This window comes from Carcharhinus amblyrhynchos, chromosome 15 (genome assembly GCF_965287045.1).
Source record: "Carcharhinus amblyrhynchos chromosome 15, sCarAmb.v2.hapA, whole genome shotgun sequence".
Taxonomy (NCBI): domain Eukaryota; kingdom Metazoa; phylum Chordata; class Chondrichthyes; order Carcharhiniformes; family Carcharhinidae; genus Carcharhinus; species Carcharhinus amblyrhynchos.
In genome coordinates, this window is record NC_137338.1 from 12,984,336 (window position 1) to 13,003,149 (window position 18,814).

At 45.7% G+C, this 18,814-nt stretch overlaps 1 protein-coding gene across 1 annotated transcript in view; it reads left to right on the top strand.

Annotated features, from left to right (window-relative positions):
• The window catches only part of LOC145353075 (cell adhesion molecule DSCAM), a 556,699-nt gene that overhangs the window by 457,730 nt on the left and 80,155 nt on the right, over window positions 1-18,814 (top strand). The window contains exon 20 of the mRNA XM_080203419.1: window positions 4,988-5,121. Coding sequence (XP_080059545.1) covers window positions 4,988-5,121 — 134 coding nt within the window. The remainder of the gene's footprint in view (window positions 1-4,987; window positions 5,122-18,814) is intronic.

The following is an 18,814-nucleotide window of genomic DNA, read 5'->3' on the forward strand; positions in this document are numbered from 1 at the left end:
AACCCATGCAGACATGGGAGAACGTGCAAACTCCACACAGACAGTGACCCAAGCTGGGAATTGAACCCAGGTCCCTGGTGCTGTGAGGCAGCAGTGCTAACCACTGTGCCACCATGCCACCTCTATTTGTGGTTGACTATTCCGTTTAGTGCAGAGACACTGAGGCCAATGATATAACCCCGACCCGACCAAGGACGAAACCTCCAGCACTGACAAGGGATCACACTCCTGACCTTGGCTGCATCTCTCGGCTCGAGTAAGCATTGAGCTTGTTGACACTTCCGAATAGATGGTACCCTTTTCAGGGAGGTGTAAAAAAGCTTCAAGTTTGATCTTTCATTCTATGTGATATTTCACTGCACTTGTTGAAGAGGCAATCTTTACGCCAACTCCTCAGCGCTTTGATCCACAGCACAGGGCCGATGTTGTGAATGAGAGGGAGCCTCCGTGTAAACCATCCCCGGCAGAAGAAATGTTTCCTTCCCTTTTAAAAAAAATTCAGCTGCAACTCAGAAGGAAGGTGATAAATAAGTTATAAAAGAGGCACAGGCCTCATCATCGAGCTGTGCTAGTGATCGATCGCGAATTAATGAGAGGTTTTGACATTCACTGTCCGAGTCAGCATTCAGCCAGCCTTAACCTCCTGGGATATTCCCTGCTGCAGATGAGGCCAGGATTGATCGGGTGTGTATTTCTTTATAAGATTGTTTAATCGATTTCTTCCTCCAGCTCTCGCAGAGCTGAGATAAATAATTTTCATGCCATTGTTTGTCAAATTCTGGCTGAGTTGCGTTTGGATCTGACTGCCGTCAAGTCTGAAAAACAGCGAGGAATGTTTCTGAATGTCTTGTATCTGTCATGTTGCTGTTGCAATGTCACGTTGCAATACAGCGGCCCTGAAACAAGCTAAATAGGCTCTCCAGTGGCTCCTGGCTAAGTACAGGGGACATGTTTTACTGGGAAGGAGAACCAACTCAACTAATTTCATCCAGTGAAGTTCCAGTGGTGGTACAGTCACCCTCAATGCCCTGGGTATAATTCGAGGGGATGAAGTAGCTGAGAGGGGACCGGCACAGAACCCCTACAGTGCAGAAGGAAGCCATTTGGCCCATCGAGCCTGTACCAGCCCACCCAGACCCAATCCCCATAACCCCATGTATTCACTGTGCTAATCCCTCTGACACTAAGAGGCAATTTATCACGGCCAATCCACCTAACCCGCACATCTTTCGGACTGTGGAAGGAAATAGGAGCACCCTGAGGAATCCCATGCAGACACGGGGAGAATGTGTAAACTCCACACAGACAGTCACCCGAGGCTGGAATCAAACCCGTTCCCTGGCGCTCTGAGGCACAATGCTAACCAATGTGCCACCACGATCACCACCTGGTGAGCCCTGCCACAATGTACAGGACTGTGGATTTTGGATGAACACAACCTAGCTAACTGTCCCTTGGTGATGCAGGTATCGAGAGGATTGTGAGTAAAGTTGTTGATGACGGTCTCAGCTCCCTGGCACAAACCATCGGCACGCACTTTGAGGAGCTGCAGGACATCCAAAGGAAAATGGATGAATGAAAGAAAGAATCCTGTCAGTTGAGTGGGCAGTTTCCTCAGGCTCACATCCAAGGAACATAGAAAATTACAGCGCAGGGACAGGCCCTTCAGCCCTCCAAGCCTGTGCCAATCATAATGCCTGCCTAAACTAAAACCATATGCATTTATGGAATCCGTATCCTTCCATTCCCATCCTATTCATATATTTGTCTAGTTGCCCCTCAAAAGTCGCTTTCATTCCTGCTCCCACCACTTCCCTGGGAAGCGCGTTCCAGACATTCACCACCGTCTGTGTAAAAAACTTGCCTCGTACATCTCCTTTAAACCTTGACCCTCGCACCTTAAACCCATGTCCCCTAGTACTTGACTTTTTTACCTTAGGAAGAGCTTCTGGCTAGCCACTCTGAGCATGCCCCTCATAATCTTGTAGTCTTCTATGCCTCTCAACCTCCATTGTTCCAGTGAGACCAAACCAAGTTTATCCAATCCCTCCTCATAGTTAATGCCCTCCAGACCAGGTAACATCCTGGTAAGCCTCTTCTGTATTCTCTCCAAAGCATCTGCACAATATTCTAAATGAGGCCTAACTAAGGTTCTGTATAGCCGCAGCATGACCTGCCAATTTTTATACTCAATGCCGCGACTGATGAAGGCAAGTCCTTGGAAATCCTGCGGCATGGTATTTCAGACATCCTGAGTAATTTGAGGAGATGGGGCCAGAGAAGAAGTATTGATGGCCCAATCTCCCAAGGGGAATTTAGGATAGATTGCCGGCTGAGTGTGAGAACTGGGCACCTCCGTCGATGGCTATGTTACCCTGCAGTTTATCATTAATCCTGAACTACTCCCCTTGTAATTATAATTTTGATTTTGTAATTTAGTCTCTTACCCTGACAGGTCACTGAGGCACATGTCGCCTGTGAACCCAGTTAATCTTTGAAAGCCAGTGATATCCATTTATTTATAATAAAATTCACCAACCACTATACTCTGGCAGTAGAACAGGGGAGACCTCAGTTCAAAGTGTGTTCCCGTTTATATTCAATCTTAGTCTCTCCATGTGGCACCGAGGGAGCTGGGTGGGTAAGGGGGCCTAACCACCCTCGTTCTGGACCTGTGTCAAATTTAAATCTCTAGGACCTAGTGTTTGTAATGCAGAGGTATTTCCTTTGCTTATAGTATCCTGTTGCCTGGTGGGCCTGAGTGTGAACCCAGATACTTGGACTCTATATTATCTAAGTTTCTCCCATGATCTTGAGTAGTTCTGTTCAGTTTATTTATTTGTGTCACAAGTTATCAAGTTACTGTGAAAATCCCCAGTCACCACTTTCTGGCGCCTGTTCAGGTACACTGAGGGAGAACTTAGCATGGTCAATGCACCTAACCAGCACGTCTTTCAGACTGTGGGAGGAAACCGGAACACCCGGAGGGAATACACCCATACCTGGGGAGAACGAGCAAACTCTACACACAGAGTGACCCAAGCCGGGAATCGAACCCGGGTCTCTGGTGCTGCGAGGCAGCGGTGCTAACCACTGTGCCGCCGTGCTGCCTGTTGTTGATACCCTGCATGAGAGAATGAACGCTGTCAAACCATACTTTGCATCCATGGCCATATCCTGGTGTTGAGGTTTGCTTTCATTATCTGAATGATATAGGCTCCAACTTGTTATGTTTAGTTTCCCTCGCCTTGTCGGGAGGAGGAGGATTGTATCTCCCCGAGACAGCTGTGGCTGTCTTGACGATTCCCCTCCTTCCGATTGGTGGGGTCTCTTTGGTGGAAAAAGGGGTTAAACTCTTGGGTTTGAGTGGCGGCTCTGGTGTAGCTGGAGGTGAGTGAGGCTGGTTTGGTTGTGAGCCCACGCTTGGTGTGAGAATCCTTGGCTTATTGGCTCTTTTTTTAAATCATATTAGCTCTTTCTGAGGCCGTGTTGGCAAGAGAAGCATCTATTTTGAAAATGCCTATTTGGGAGGTGTGGGAATTACACTATTATTGAATGGGGGGGGCGGGGGGGGGGGGGGGGGTATACTGTCCTTCCCCAAAATACTCCCCTTCTGAGGAGGCCGAGCTTTAAGCCTCCCTAGTGTCCTGTTACTCTTGGAATCTGGGGGTAAGTTTAAATACCTGGGCTCTGTTTTATCCGCACTTTTCCCATGAGGTTGTGTAGCTCTCTCGTAAATGCTTGGAGTAGGGGATAGGGCCTGGGTTCTTTGTCAGAGAGTTGGTGCAGATTTGATGGGCTGAATGGCCTCTTTCTGCGCTGTAGGGATTTTATGAATTCCAGATAATTTATTGATCAGTTGTGTGTTTACAGCAGCTGGTGGGATTTGAACCCTTGCCTCCCAGAACGTAACCCTGGGCCTCTGGAGTACTAGTCCTATGATGTTATCGCAGCACCATCTTCTCCCCCTTATTCTATTAGCCACTACATTTCAACCTTAAGTTAATAATGGACAGCTTCCCAGCCATTTCATTCAACAGAGCAAATTGTTGAAGGTGGCAGCACTGAAGGGGTGCAGTCAGTGAATGAAGGAGAAAGAAGCGAATCAGGAAATTACCTGCAGAGGGCAGTGCCCTCAATTAGTCGCCTTCTTCATTTTCCAGATACTAACATTCATCATTAGAAAGGTGAGATGTCAATGATGGGAATGTAATGTCTCCATGTCTGAGTGTCCTGCACAATTAGGTACTGTGCCACAGATACCAGGATTTACCTCAGTAAGAATCTGGACTCCACATTATTGAAGAGTTTCTTAGATGAGGGATCCATTCTCTGGAAAAAAAAGAAAGCTAGTGGGTGTTCTAATAGAGGGTGGCATGGTGGCACAGTGCTTAGCACTGCTGCCTTACAGCATCAGGGACCTGGGTTCAAATCAAGCCTTGGGTCACTGTCTGTCTGGAATTTGCACATTCTCTCCATATCTGCGGTTTCCTCCCACATTCCAAAAGACATACTGGTTTGGTACATTGACTGTGCTAAATTTTCCCATGGTGTACAGCACAGGTGCCAGAGTATGGTGACTAGGAGATTTTCACAGTAACTTCATTGCAGTGCTAATGTAAGCCGACTTGTGACAGATAAATAAACTACTTTTTCTTTATAAGTGAAAGAGGCTTGATAAAGTAGGCATAGGGAAGGTGTTTCCACTTAGTGGAGATTCCAAAACCACAAAGCCCAACAGGAAATTTGGGGTAAACGTCTCAATCCAGAGACAATGTGGAACTGCTCACCACTGGGTTTAGGTGAATTGAGTAGAATAGATACATTTAAGAGAAGCTAAATGTAGACTTGAGGGAGCAAGAAATAGATGATTATATCGGTAAGGTTAGTCTCATGAGGAGTGTGAATACTGGCAGGGACCTGTGGGGCTGAATGGCCTCTAACTGGGGTCTTGGTTCAATGTAATAAATGTTGTTTTTTGTGTTAGTTCCAGGCCCCCCCGGTGGAGTGAAAGCTGCCGCAGCTTCTGCAACGAGTGTGGTCATCTCCTGGCTCCCCCCGCTGAAGATGAATGGCATCATCTGGAAGTACACCATATTTTGCTCTCACCCGTATCCAACAGTAAGGAACAGTTAACTGTGAACTCAAGATACTGCCGCGTTCAAACTGCCTGGGTTTATACTTACCAGGGTTCAGGTAGTGGGTGAATGTGTGAGCAAAGGGCAATTGGCCTCTCGATCCTCTGCAACAGACCTCTGATCTCAGGGATTGCACTAAAATAACCCTACAGTTGATCTTTTTCCCTATCTCTCCTCTCATCCTGTGAGTGGTTATTGTATCAGTCTATTCAGAACATCAGGCGTCTATTGCAATGCTGTCCTGGCCAGTCTCCCATTCTGCTCCCTTTGTAAACTCAGCTGAATCGAATCTATGCTGCCCTCTGCTGGAGAGGCAGTGGCATAGTGGAATAAGAACATAAGAACATAAGAAATAGGAGCAGGAGTAGGCCATCTAGCCCCTCGAGCCTGCCCCGCCATTCAATAAGATCATGGCTGATCTGTCGTGGCTCAGTTCCACATTCCCGCCCTCTCCCCATAACCCTTAATCCCCTTGCCTATCAAAAACCTATCAACCCGCGTCTTAAAAATATTTAGCGAGGGAGCCTCCACCACTTCAACGGGCAGAGAATTCCAGAGATTCACCACCCTTTGAGTGAAGAAGTTCCTCCTCAACTCCGTTCTAAACCGCCCCCCCTTTATCTTGAGGCTGTGCCCTCTAGTCCTACTGTCCTTTCTGAGCGGGAAGAGTCTCTCCACCTCTATCCTATCCATCCCATTCATCATCTTATACGTCTCAATGAGATCTCCCCTCATTCTTCTAAACTCTAACGAGTACAAGCCTAGTTTATTCAGCCTCTCCTCATAGTTCAACCCCCTCAACTCCGGAATCAGCCTAGTAAACCTCCTCTGCACTCCCTCCAAGGCCAAAATATCCTTGCATAAGTGCGGTGACCAAAACTGCACACAGTACTCCAGCTGCAGCCTCACCAGTACCCTATACAGCTGCAGCAAGACCTCCCTACTTTTATATTCAATCCCCCTCGCTATGAATCATCACCAGATGATAATCCAGAGACCCAAAGTGACACTATGAGGACTCAGGTTCAAATCCCACCACGACCGATGGTGAAATTTGAATTCATTAAAAATCAGGAATCATTAAAAAAAATGATGACCATGAGCTGACTGTTGTAAAAACCCACTGATGTCCTTCCCTGGTCTGGCCTCTTCAAAATCAGCTAGCAAACAATAAGCTTACATGTTGGCACATGGGCTGCTGGTCCTCCAGCCTCCAGAACACCTCTGGAGAGTGAAACCTATTTTCTAGCAAATCCCAATCCACAGTCTTTAGAGAAAGAGAGAGAAAGTAACACTTCTTGCTTCTGACAGACCTAAGCAGACAACTGCCTGCTTATCTCTCCACAAACTTAACTCTACACGACTCTCTCCTGTCAATCACCATAATTAAATCCCACTCTGAAACCCCAGGGGACAACCCAAAAAAAAAACAAAATTTCATTAGCCCAGATTAAAACAAACACCCCAGTATCTAGGATCAATTATGCATCTACATTCTCAGCAGCTAGGCTGCCTGAAGCGGACAAATTGGCACCATATCCAGAGCTAAAGTTTAAAACATTCCCTTCACTAGAAACATGATATAGATACATTACTTAAAGGCACAGTATCATCACAATAGTAACTAATTGTGGCAGCCAAAAACAAACTCAAATGTGGTTTCAGGAATTTCAAAGAAATCAGATGCTCCCTGTTTTGAATTGTTACAGTGATTGCCAGTCAGTTTGCATTCATACAGCTCTGAATGCAAATATTAAGCAAGAAAAGTTTTGTTGAAGTTGTGTAAGCCATTGTTACGGCCACACTTGGAATACTGTGTGCAGTTCTGGTCACCCTATTATAGAAACAACATTATTAAACTGGAAAGAGTGCAGAAAAGATTTACTAGGATGCTACCAGGACTTGATGGTTTGAGTTATAAGGAGATGCTAGATAGACTGGGACATTTTTCTCTGGAGTGTAGGAGGCTGAGGGGTGATCTGGTAGAGGTCTATAATGAGGGGCATAGATCAGCTAGATAGTCAGTATCTTTTCCCAAAGGTAGGGGAGACTAAAATTAAATGGCACAGTTTAAGGTGAGAGGGGAGAGATACAAGTGTGTTCAGAGGGCTAATTTTTTCACTCAGGGGGTGGTGAGTGTCTGGAGCAAGCTGCCAAAAGCTATGGTAGAGGAGTGTACAATTTTATCCTTTAAAAAGCACTTAGACAGTTACATGGTACAATGGATTTGGAGGGATATGGGCCAAATGCGGACAATTTGGACTACCTTTGGACAAATTGGGCTGAAGTGCCTGTTTCCATGCTGTAAACCTCTATGACTCTAAGTAAGCAAGTAGATCTATTTTCTCAGAATCTCATTAGTTCATGGACTTCAGAATTGCTGAATTTGAGCACTCAGACTGACCAATCCTCATTAATTACTTGGCATTAAGATCATGGTAGATGGTAAACACAGAGTTATTCCAAATCCCAGAAGAAAAACTTCAAAAAACTGTTCTTAACTGTATTTGTGCAATATGGTATAATGTGAGGAACTTCCAGGGAATGATGTCCCAGGTGTTTTGTGATGATTTGAAGGAAAGTAAGCATTTATTTAGCAATACAATTAAAAAAATTAAACTAGAAATGTAGTTAACTACAAGTGTAGTTGACAATGGCTATATATTCTATCACTAACTTTCCACTGTTCCAAACAATCTCTACTTCACTGCCCTCAGAGCTAAGCATTCCCCCCAAGCATTCCTCAACACCTTATAGATTATAGAAACTCTAAAGATCTAGTCACCGTTACCACACCAGGCCATTGTATCTTCGGTATTGCTTCTGAGGTAGAACAGTTTACTTTTTAAGACAAGCTTTCTTCACAGATATTGCTTGCTGAGAATTAAACAGCTGTTAGCTAGGGTCTGAAAAATGGCTTCTTTTCATGGGTTTAATCATCTCTTTGCTTAGCTGAGCTAACTCCTTCCCAAGTCAAACTTAATTACCTTCATTTCATGGGTTTAGTTTTTAGTGTACAAATGCGAAGTATATTCACTTTAGGACCCTTCCTTCACAATTTTTCCCTTCTTTTGAACCTTTAGCACCTTATTCAAAATTCCTTCATAATCTGTGCCCCATTGTTACCAACTTTCCTTAGGTAAATATTTGTTTGCAGTGTTGCAAAACTTACTGACATATCAAAGGCACTAGTTCCATTTAAATAGCCTAACTGTCCCTGCCTTAAGCAACTTATGTTTTCCTACAGTTTTTAAATATTTGACCTGGTGAAGTGACAATGCCAAACAGTGGAAGCAACATGCAGAGATAGGTGACCCCACAACCAATGGATTAGCTCTGCGTTCCTGCCACATCCAATCTGTAGAATTCTCTTCCCCAGAGTTTAGTGGAGTCTACTTGTTACATTTATTCAATGCAGAGTTAGATAGATTTCTATTAGATTAGGGAATGGAGGGTTATGGGGGACAGACAGGAAAGTGGGGTCGAGAGCACCACCAGATCAGCCGTAATGTTACTGAATGGCAGAGAAGCTCGAAGGGCCAAAATGGCCTACTCCTGCTCTTAGGTACTACATGGGCAGCAAGGTGGCGCAGTGGGTAGCACTGCTGCCTCGCAGCTCCAGGGACCTGGGTTCAATTCCGAACTTGGGCCACTATCTGTGTGGAGTTTGTACATTCTCCCCGTGTTGGCGTGGATTTCCTCCGGGTGTTCTGGTTTCCTCCCATAGACCAGAGATGTGCTGGTTAGGTGCATTTGGCCATGCTAAATTGCCCCCTAGTGTCCCAAATGTGTAGTTTAGAGGGATTAGTGGGGTAAATCTGTGGGGATAGGGTCTGGTTGGTGCAGACTTGATGGACCGAATAGCCTCCTCCTGCACAAGAGGGATTCTATGATTCCTATGTACACACACACACACACACACACACACACACACACACACACACACACACACACACCGCCCTCCCCTTCCTCCCTGTCAATACTGTAATGCAATCACTACCCTGTGGTAAGGGGCCTGTATAAGAAACAGAAGCACATTAAGATCTGAAGCTGCCATTCACCTTCCTGAATCTGTACGATGATCCCCCAGTAACTGAGGTACACTTGCTGGCCTCTGTCTCTTCTAAGGCGGCACAGAAATACTCCACACCCACCCGAGCTCACTGCTAAATGTGGTCTCTGATACTCGAGGGTACTTTGTGCTCTGTCCACCACTCGCTGCTTGCCGGCATTGATTGAGTGGGTCCAAGGCTGTTCCATTGAGCCTCCAAACTGGGCAGACTCTTCTCCAGTCATGATTGCTTCTTCATAGGGCGGGCAGCTTCCAACCCCCCCTGCCCCACCCCACCAACCCGATTGGGGATTGTGACTCACAGTTTGGGACCACCCCGCCCCTCCCCTCCCGGTTCAGATTGAGGATTCGAGCCTGATGAATGGAGAGGGAAGTTAGAAAAAAACCTTTTCCCTCAGTGTACCATTAGAACATGGAACATTCGACTCGAAGCTGCTTGTCAGAGCCAGCAATGTTATTCAACATAAAACCAGTAAATAGTCTCCCAACACCAGGTTAAAGTCCAACAAGTTTATTTGGTAGCACGAGCTTTTGGAGCACTGCTCCTTCATCAGGTGAGTGACCGATGAAGGGGCAATGCTCCAAAAGCTCGTGCTACCAAATTAAATCTGTTGGACTTTAACCTGATGTTGTGAGACTCCTTAGTGTGCCCACTCCAGTCCAACACTGGCAACTCCACATCATAACATAAAACCAGTGAAAGAACTGAGATGTTAACATTTAAGAGGATAGAAAAAATACAAGGAACTGGAATTAACTCCAGCAGAAATGTGATGGGCTGAACGGTCACCTTTTCTTCTACTAACTCTGCTTAGAATCTCTTCAATAAATCTCTATCTTTTGATTATAGTTTACTATTCAAAAGATGTGCAGGTTAGGTAGATTAGCCACTTAGTGTCCCAAGATGTGAAGGTTCGGTGGAAAAGAAGGTTTTTTTTTAAAGTTTATTTGTTAGTGTCACAAGTAGGCTTTCATTAATTAACACTGCAATGAAGTTACTGTGAAATTCGCTATACTCTGGCACCTGTTCAGGTACACAGAGGGAGAAGTTAACATGGGCAATCCACCTAACCTGCACGTCTTTCAGACTGCGGGAGGAAACCAGAGCTCTCGGAGGAAACTCATGCAGATATGGGGAGCATGTACAAACTCTGCACAGACAGTGACCCAAGCTGGGAGTCGAACTCAGGTCCCTGGTGCTGTGAGGCAGCAGTGCTAACCACTGTATCATTTATGTGGTGATGTGGTTCACAGTGGTTAGCACTACTGCCTCACAGCACCAGGGATCCAAGTTCAATTCCTGGCTTGGGTCACTGTCTGTGCGGAGTTTGTACATTCCCCCCATGTCTGTGTGGGTTTTCTCTGGGTGTTCCAGTTTCCCCCAAAGTCCAAAAGATGTGCTGGTCAGGTGCATTGGCAATGCTAAATTCTTCTTCAATGTACCCAAATAGGCGCTGGAATGTGGCAACTAGGGCATTTTCATAGTATCTTCATTGCAGTGTTAATGTAAGCCTACTTGTGACACTAATAAATAAACTTTTAAACATTTTTTTAAAAACTTTTATATGTGGGTCAATGGGGAAAGAACTGGGTGGAATGCTGCATTGGAGAGTTAGTGTAAACTCTCTCTATACACTGCAGGAATCCTGAGATTCTGTTATCAATATAGATTCTCACAGGGGGAGCAATATGTATTCCCTCTTACTCCACTGTGCTCCACCACCAGTAACCTTCACTTTAACTTACTCCATCGATACTATAAAATCATGCTGTGCAAATATATTTGTACATTTTCTTGCCTTCCCTTTCGAAAAGAAGGGATGGTACGCGAGCAAGTCGCCTGATGTTACTCATGTTCAGAGCCTCCTGACTTGATGCTGTTTGCACAGTAAAAAGTCTGACAACACCAGGTTTTAGTCCAACCTATTTATTTGATAATATTCTCACAAGCTTTCGAGGGGACAGCCTCTTCGTCAGGTGAATGGAGAGTTCTGGCCTCAGACAGAGCATATAAAGCACAGACAGTTTAGAGATTACTGATTAAAATGCGAATCCTTACACCTAACCTGCTGTTCAAGACCTGAAGTGGCTGACAATGTGAGTGGTAGGAGCACTGATCACAGTTTAAAGAGATGTGTATTGTCTCCAGACAGTACAGTAAGTTTGAACAGCAGAGGGTGCTAGATCCTCTTGAAACAGACCTGTGATGGTTCCTTGCAAAGCCACAATGGTCTTCGGCTTGTTGCCTGTCATGATGTGGAGATGCCGGTGTTGGACTGGGGTAAACGCAGTAAGAAGTCTCACAATATCAGGTTAAAGTCCAACAGGTTTATTTGATAGTAAACGCCACAAGCTTTCAGAAGATGGATGGTTTAAAGATATTGGAGAATGTTGTGTGTTCCTTAAATCCACCAACATCACGGACTTCTAACAAAGGTGCTTCATTCCTAAGCTCAACAGCTACATATAACACTTGTGCCCTATCTGAGATCCCGGGGATAACTCCTGTGTTCCGGTCACATGACCTCTTACATTCACATTACATTCCCACCTTAGCACTGCTGCCTCACAGCACCAAGGACCTGGGTTCAATTCCAGCCTTGGGTCACTGTCTGCGTGGAGTTTGCACATTCTCCCCGTGTCGGCATGGGTTTCCTTCGGGTGCTCCGGTTTCCTCCCACAGTCCAAAGATGTGCGGGTTAGATTGGTTGGCCATGCTAAATTGTCCCGTCATGTCAGGGGGAATAGCAGGGTAAATTTGTGGGGTTGAGGGGAAAGGGCCTGGGTGGGGTTGTGGTTGGTGCAGACTTGATGGGTCGAATGGCCTCCTTCTGCACGGTAGGGATGCTATGATTTGACCACTCAGTCCCTATCTTCCCTGTTTAGTCGGGACACCCAGTGACATGAGATGTAACAGTGTGCATGATAGGAGACTATGGGCAGAATTTTCCTGACTTGCCTGACATAGGAATCATGGCGGATGGGACACGGACCATGCAAAGGTCCATTGACCTCGGGTGGGATTTTCCTGTCGTGTGGTGAGCATGCCCAGAAAATCCCACCCTATGTAAAGACCAATGTCGATTCCCGGCTCGGGTCACTGTCTGTGTGGGGTTTGCACATTCTCTTTGTGTCTGCGTGGGTTTCCTCTGGGTGCTCCGGTTTCCTCCCACAGTCCAAAGATGTTGCTGGTTAGGTTGATTGGCCATGCTAAGAAGTTGCTCCTTAGTGTCCAGGGATGCGTAGATTAGAGGGATTAGTGTTATATATGTAAGGATGTGGGGGTAGGGCCTGTGTGGGATTGTGTTCGGTGCAGACTTGATGGGCCAAAGGGCCTCTTTCTGCACTTTAGGGTTCTATGATTCTATGCGTGACGTACAATGAAACAAACTGACAATGCATAACTATTCATATATGTATTGAAGCAAGAATTGGCAATTGGCGGCGAGCGATGTCTCTGGAATGCCACGTGTGGCAAAGTGTCTCTTTGAGCTTGTTGTTGACTGTTTTTCTCATCGTGTTTTTGAATGTCAACCATCTGGAATATGAATTAACTCAAACTAAATGTTATTGACAAGATGTGGAGATGCTGGCACTGACTCTCACCTGATGAAGGAGCAGTGCTCCAAAAGCTCGTGCTACCAAATAAACCTGTTGGACGTCAACTTGGTGTTGTCAGACTTCTGAAATATTGTTGACAAAGATATTTGTAGACGATGCTGAGATTTGCAGGTTTAGCATCATGCATTGTGGTTGTGCAGACACAGTTTGGAGAGACTGTTTTTAAGCTGGTTATTCCACTTGCTGTAAATGACCATTAGCTTGTGTAAATACAGCAATTCCTTTGCTTGATGTTGCTTGAGTTCATTGCATGGTGCACATCAGGAGATTTCCCTCTCCATGCCTGTGTACATCGAGGGCCAGGACAATGATTTCTTGGCCCTGAATCCAATTGCTTCCAACCTGGGGTATCTTTTCTGTTGTACCTCTAGAGGGCAGTATGAATCAGCAGTATCAGTCCACCCATCCTGTACAGTCAGTTCACCTCCAGTGGGGACGAACGTGCGGATCCCCTGGGGAAGCTCCTTTTCAGACTGTAACCAGCTCCTCACGACGATGCTGCGCATTTACCTACATGTGGTGTCCACTTGTGAAGCCTGTTTAAGTTCCTGAATTCGACAAGAGGACAGCACCGCTACGAATGTCTATGTCTTCCTCACAATGTGCCTGGTCTGTGTGGGTATGAGGACTCTGGAGAGCACGTCAGCCAAATACAGCTCCTTACCTGTTTCTGATTGACGCAGATGTTGTAACATTACAAGTAGCATTGCAGACACAGTGTGGGGAGGCTTTTTGAAGATCGCTGTGAGTGGCTGACTGTGATCTGTTTCAATAGTTGCAAGATGACCATATATAAAGTCGTGACATTTCTGAAAGATGGAGACTAAAGCAAGGAGTTCTTTTTCAATCTGAACAGTGAGAGTCCCAGTGTCAGCGAGGGCCCATGAAGCAAAGGCTATAGGGTCTGCCATACTGGAAATACACGCTAAGAAGTCTCACAACACCAGGTTAAAGTCCAACAGGTTTATTTGGTAGTAAACGCCACTAGCTTTCGGAACGCTGTTCCTTCATCAGGTGAGTGGCGTTTACTACTAAATAAACCTGTTGGACTTTAACCTGGTGTTGTGAGACTTCTTACTGTGCTTGCCCCAGTCCAACGCTGGCATTTCCACATCATGACTACCATCGATACTGGATATAGACAGCACCAAGACCATGCTGGGAGGCCGATATAAGTATGGATACTCGAACGTCATCATCTTGTATCATTGATGGGAGTGTGAGTGCTTGTTTGAATCGCCTCTTTGGCTTGAAGTTGCAGAACACACACTTCTGGATCAAGTTGAATGAGCCCCAATTCACGGCTGTCACAAAGCCCGAGTAAAGGCTTTACATAGAATCATAGAAACTCTACAGTACAGGAAGAGGCCATTCAGCCCATTGAACCTGCACCAACCACAATCCCAGCCAGGCTCTACCCCCTTTTCACTACATATTTACCCACTAACCCCTCTAACCTACGCATCTCAGGACACTAAGGGGCAATTTTATCATGGCCAATCAACCTAACCCATACATCTTTGGACTGTGGGAGGAAACCGAAGCAGCCGGAGGAAACCCACGCAGACACGAGGAGAATGTGCAAACTCCACACAGACAGTGACCCAAGCTGGGAATCGAACCCAAGTCCCTGGAGCTGTGAAGCAGCAGTGCTAACCCACTGTGCTATCATGCGACGTTCTGGTGAACCATATGGATGTTGAAATTTCCGTGTGTACAGTGTATGCTTAGTGCATGGTGCATCCTTCAGTGTGCATGGTTAGTGTATGGTGCATCCTTCGGTGTGGATTGTCCACCTACCATAAGCCACAAGGTGCTTTCGGGTGCTGGGGTTTAAAGTTGCATGTGTGTTTATTTCCCATAGCTCTGGATGAATGGTACATTATCCTTTGCTCCAGTATCAATCTTGGCTTTAAGTCTGGTGCTACTGCTAATTATGTTCAAGGTAGTGAAGATCTCACCGTTCCTGTGACGTTGTCAACACTGTTGCAATAGAGGGTTGTTGGAGGCTCTGTAGCTTCATTGCTTTCTGATTCATTCACCTTACTGACGCTCCTACCCTGGGAGGATTGGACAGCTGCCATGTGAGTGGCACAATGGTTAGCACTGCTGCCTCACAGTGCCGGGGATGCAGGTTCAATTCTTGGGTCACCGTCTGTGTGGAGTTTGCAGGTTCTCCCCACGTCTGTGTGGGTTTCCTCCGGGTGTTTCTGGTTTCCTCCCACACCCCAAAGACGCGCAGATTAGATGGATTGGCCAGTCTAAATTTTCCCTTAGGGTCAGAGGGATTAGCAGGGTTAATGTGTGGGGTTATGGGAATAGGGCCTGAAAGGGATTGTGGTTGGTGCAGACTCAATGGGCCAAATGGCCTCCTTCTGCACTGTGTGGATTTTATGGTTCTATGTTGTTGATGACAGAAGAGGGTTGCTGTGGTTTGGATCTGCAGCATTTAGCAAAGCGGTTCCATTTCCTGCATTTGTTGCATCTTTTACCCCCATAAAGCTAGTGGTTCTGTTTGATGAGTGCTGACTGCTGCAGTTGGACCCTGTGTCCTGTGAATTCCTTGGTTTCCCGCCGAACATCTCTGCTTTGTTTCTGTGATTGTCTTTTTCTCACTGCAGCTTTTGCAGACTAAATCGTTACACATTCCACAAACTACTCGATCTCTGATAAGGTCTTCAGTGAGAGTTCCAAATGCACATTTCTTTGCCAATATCTTTAGGGTGTCTGTTTAAGATTGCATTGACTCATCTGTTTTCTGGTTTGTACAATTGATTGCATGCCTATCAAGGATTTTGTTTTTACCGGGAGGCAAATGTTCTCAAATTGTTTCAGGGTCTTCTTTTTTGTCCTCTGTCTGCAAGTCAAATGTCTTTCTCACTAATCTTATTCAGTGCTGGAACCCACTGGGATGCTGCACTCCTCCAATTCTGGCCTCCTGTACATCCCAGATTTAAATGATTGCTCCATTATTGGGTGTAAATGCCTTCAGCTGCCAGGCCGTTCTGCTTTGGAATTCCCTCCCTGCACCTCCTCACCTTTTTCTCCTCATAGAATCATAAAAACCCGACAGTGCCAAATGAGGCATTCAGCAAATCGAGTCTACACTGACAACAATCTCACCCAGGCCATATCCCCGTAATCCCACCTGCTGATCCCCCGGACACTAAGGGACCAATCAACCTAACCCGCACGTCTTTGGAGTGTGGGAGGAAACCGGAGCATCCAGAGGAAATCCCGGCAGACACGGGGAAGATGTGCAAACTACACATGGACAGTGATCCGAGGCTGGAATTGAACCTGGGTCCCTGGTGCTGTGAGGCAGCAGTGCTAACCACTGTGCGATCATGCTGCCCTTTTGAAATGTTCCTTAAAACTTACCTCCTTGGCCAAAGTATTGGCCAACTATCCCAATAGTTCATTGTGTAGTTCGGTGTCAAGTCATGTGAGATGTTGTTGCCTTGGAGGGCCTTGGAGCATTTTACTGAGTTAAAACCACAATATGTATATGAAAATGATTGGTGTGCTCTAAATATATATTTTTCACATCAGAAAGCCAGTGACAGGATGTTGGCTGAGTGTACCTTTTGTAATATAAAACAATGTTGAACTATTAACAAGGACAAAAGCCTGAGAATAATACAGCGAGAACCCACAGTTCAGTGGCCGTGAGTATCTTGGTATAAATTAGTGAGCATGTTGATGAATTATTTACTGATTTATTAACACTTTGCCCTCCCTTTGAGATGCTTTGTTAACATATGAAAGGTATCTTGTCATCAGTGGAGGACAATGAGAGTTATTTTATACTGTCGCTGGCTTTATAATTGCTCAGCTCTGAGTAAATAATACCCTTGACTTCTTTTGAAATTCATTCACAAGTTCACCGGACACGGAAGATGATTCATCTTAACTCATCCGTCCACAGTCCTCCCCCACCAGGCTGGCCCGAGAATGAACCATGTAGTCCTTTTTGCCCACAGGCCTGTGTGAAGCGTCTGCTTTGTGTGTGTTGAATTCTGTGGGAAGAAATTCTTCCAACATCAGCCCATCATTTCACCTTTCACCAGTCTCCCCTGGCATTGTGTTGACATAATTCAGTTAGTACTTTGTGTGTCTATCGATAGACTCCCCTCGAATCCTTCCCGAGTCCCCTCGGGAAGGCGACTGCACAGAATTGAGTGCTCTCTCCCAGTTATCTTATTCAAGTCCTTGTGTCCACAGCAACAAGTGCTCAATGCTGTTTTGCACTACAAAGCCTGGCTACTTTCATAGGTACTGAAAATGATTATATAATTAAGCTGAGATTTTCAGCCCTCCTTTACTGGCTTCTCCTGGTAAACACATCCAAGGAGCCCATTCCCCATCTTTACACTCTTTTCCTATCTTTACTTTTTTTAAAATATTCATTCATGGGACATGGGCACCATGTCTGGCCAGCATTTATTGCCCATTCCCAGTCACCCTTGAACTGAGTGACTTTGGACAGGGTACAGAAAAGATTTACCAGGATGTTGCCTGGTATGGAGAGCATTAACTATGAGGAGAGGTTGGAGAAACTTGGTTTGTTCTCACTGGAATGATGCAGGTTGAGAGGTTACCTGATAGAAGTCTACAACATTATGGGCAGCATGGACAGAGTGGATAGTCAGAAGCTTTTTCCCAGGGTGGAAGAGTCAATTACTAGGGGGCACAGCTTTAAGGTGTGAGGGGCAAGGTTTAAAGGCGATATGCATGGCAACTTTTTTACACAGAGGTGATGGGTCCCTGGAACTCGCTGCTAGGGGACGTAATGGAAGCAGGTAGTGACTTTGAAAGGGTGTCTTGACAAATACATGAATAGGATGGGAAAAGAGACATACAGTCCCTGGAAGGGTAGGGGGTTTTATTTCAGTCGGGCAGCATGGTCGGTGCAGGCTTGGTGGGCCGAAGGGCCTGTTCCTGTGCTGTAATTTTCTTTGTTCTTTGTTCTTGTTTACTTCACTGGCCTATGTTGGTGTTTACACTCCACAGCTGCACTCTCCCATGCTAAATCATTTCACACTACCAGCATAACCGTCTACTCACGTCTTATCCAACTACCCTTTCAATATATCTCTGCTGCTCACCTCAATCACTCCATGCTGCAGTAGGTTCCTCATTAACACTAATGTCTGGGTAAAGAAGTGCCCCCTAACTTGCTCAGAGGATTTATTGCTGGCTATCTGGTATACATGGCTTCGACTTTAGAACTCTTCTCCAAGTGGAACCATTAGCCGGAACTCTCCAGCCATTCACACCCCGATGCTACTGCCTGCAAGGATGCAGAATTTAGCACTCAGCCAAATCTCCGTTCACTGAAGCAGAATCCCAGCTGAGTGCGAGGGTGGAGAACCCGACCCATTGTTTCTATTCCTAATGCACCATCGACAGCAATTGCTGTATTTATATAGCGCCTAAACCATCTCAAGGAATGACACAGGAGTGTCATCAAACAGAATCTGGCCCCAAACCAGATGAATAGATAGCACAGCAGATCACCAAAAGCTTGGCCAAAGAGGTGTATCTTAAAGTGTAGCTCAAAGGAGGCAATTCAGGGGGGGATGGGAAGACGGGGGTTTAAGAGAAAAGTCCAGATGAAAGATGGAATAATGGAAACTGGGAGGTTCTCTCAAACTTCTTCCCACTGTTAAAGACTTCTACCTGACTTCTTTTGGGGTGAAATGTGGGAGGATGGGATTGAGAAATATATCAGCCATGACTGAATGGTAGAGCAGATTTGATGGGCTGAATGGCCTAATTCTGCTCCTATATCTTATGGTCTTCTCTTGAAAAGGAGTCCCAGCCTGTTAAACCAAGCATCTTCTTCCTGTTTTTGGTTCTTATTCATTCATTGGATATGGGCGACTGGGCCAAGATTTATTGCCCATCCCTAATTGCCCTTGAACTGAGTGGTTTGCTAGGCCTTTTTAGAGGGCAGTTAAGAATCAACTACATTGCCTTG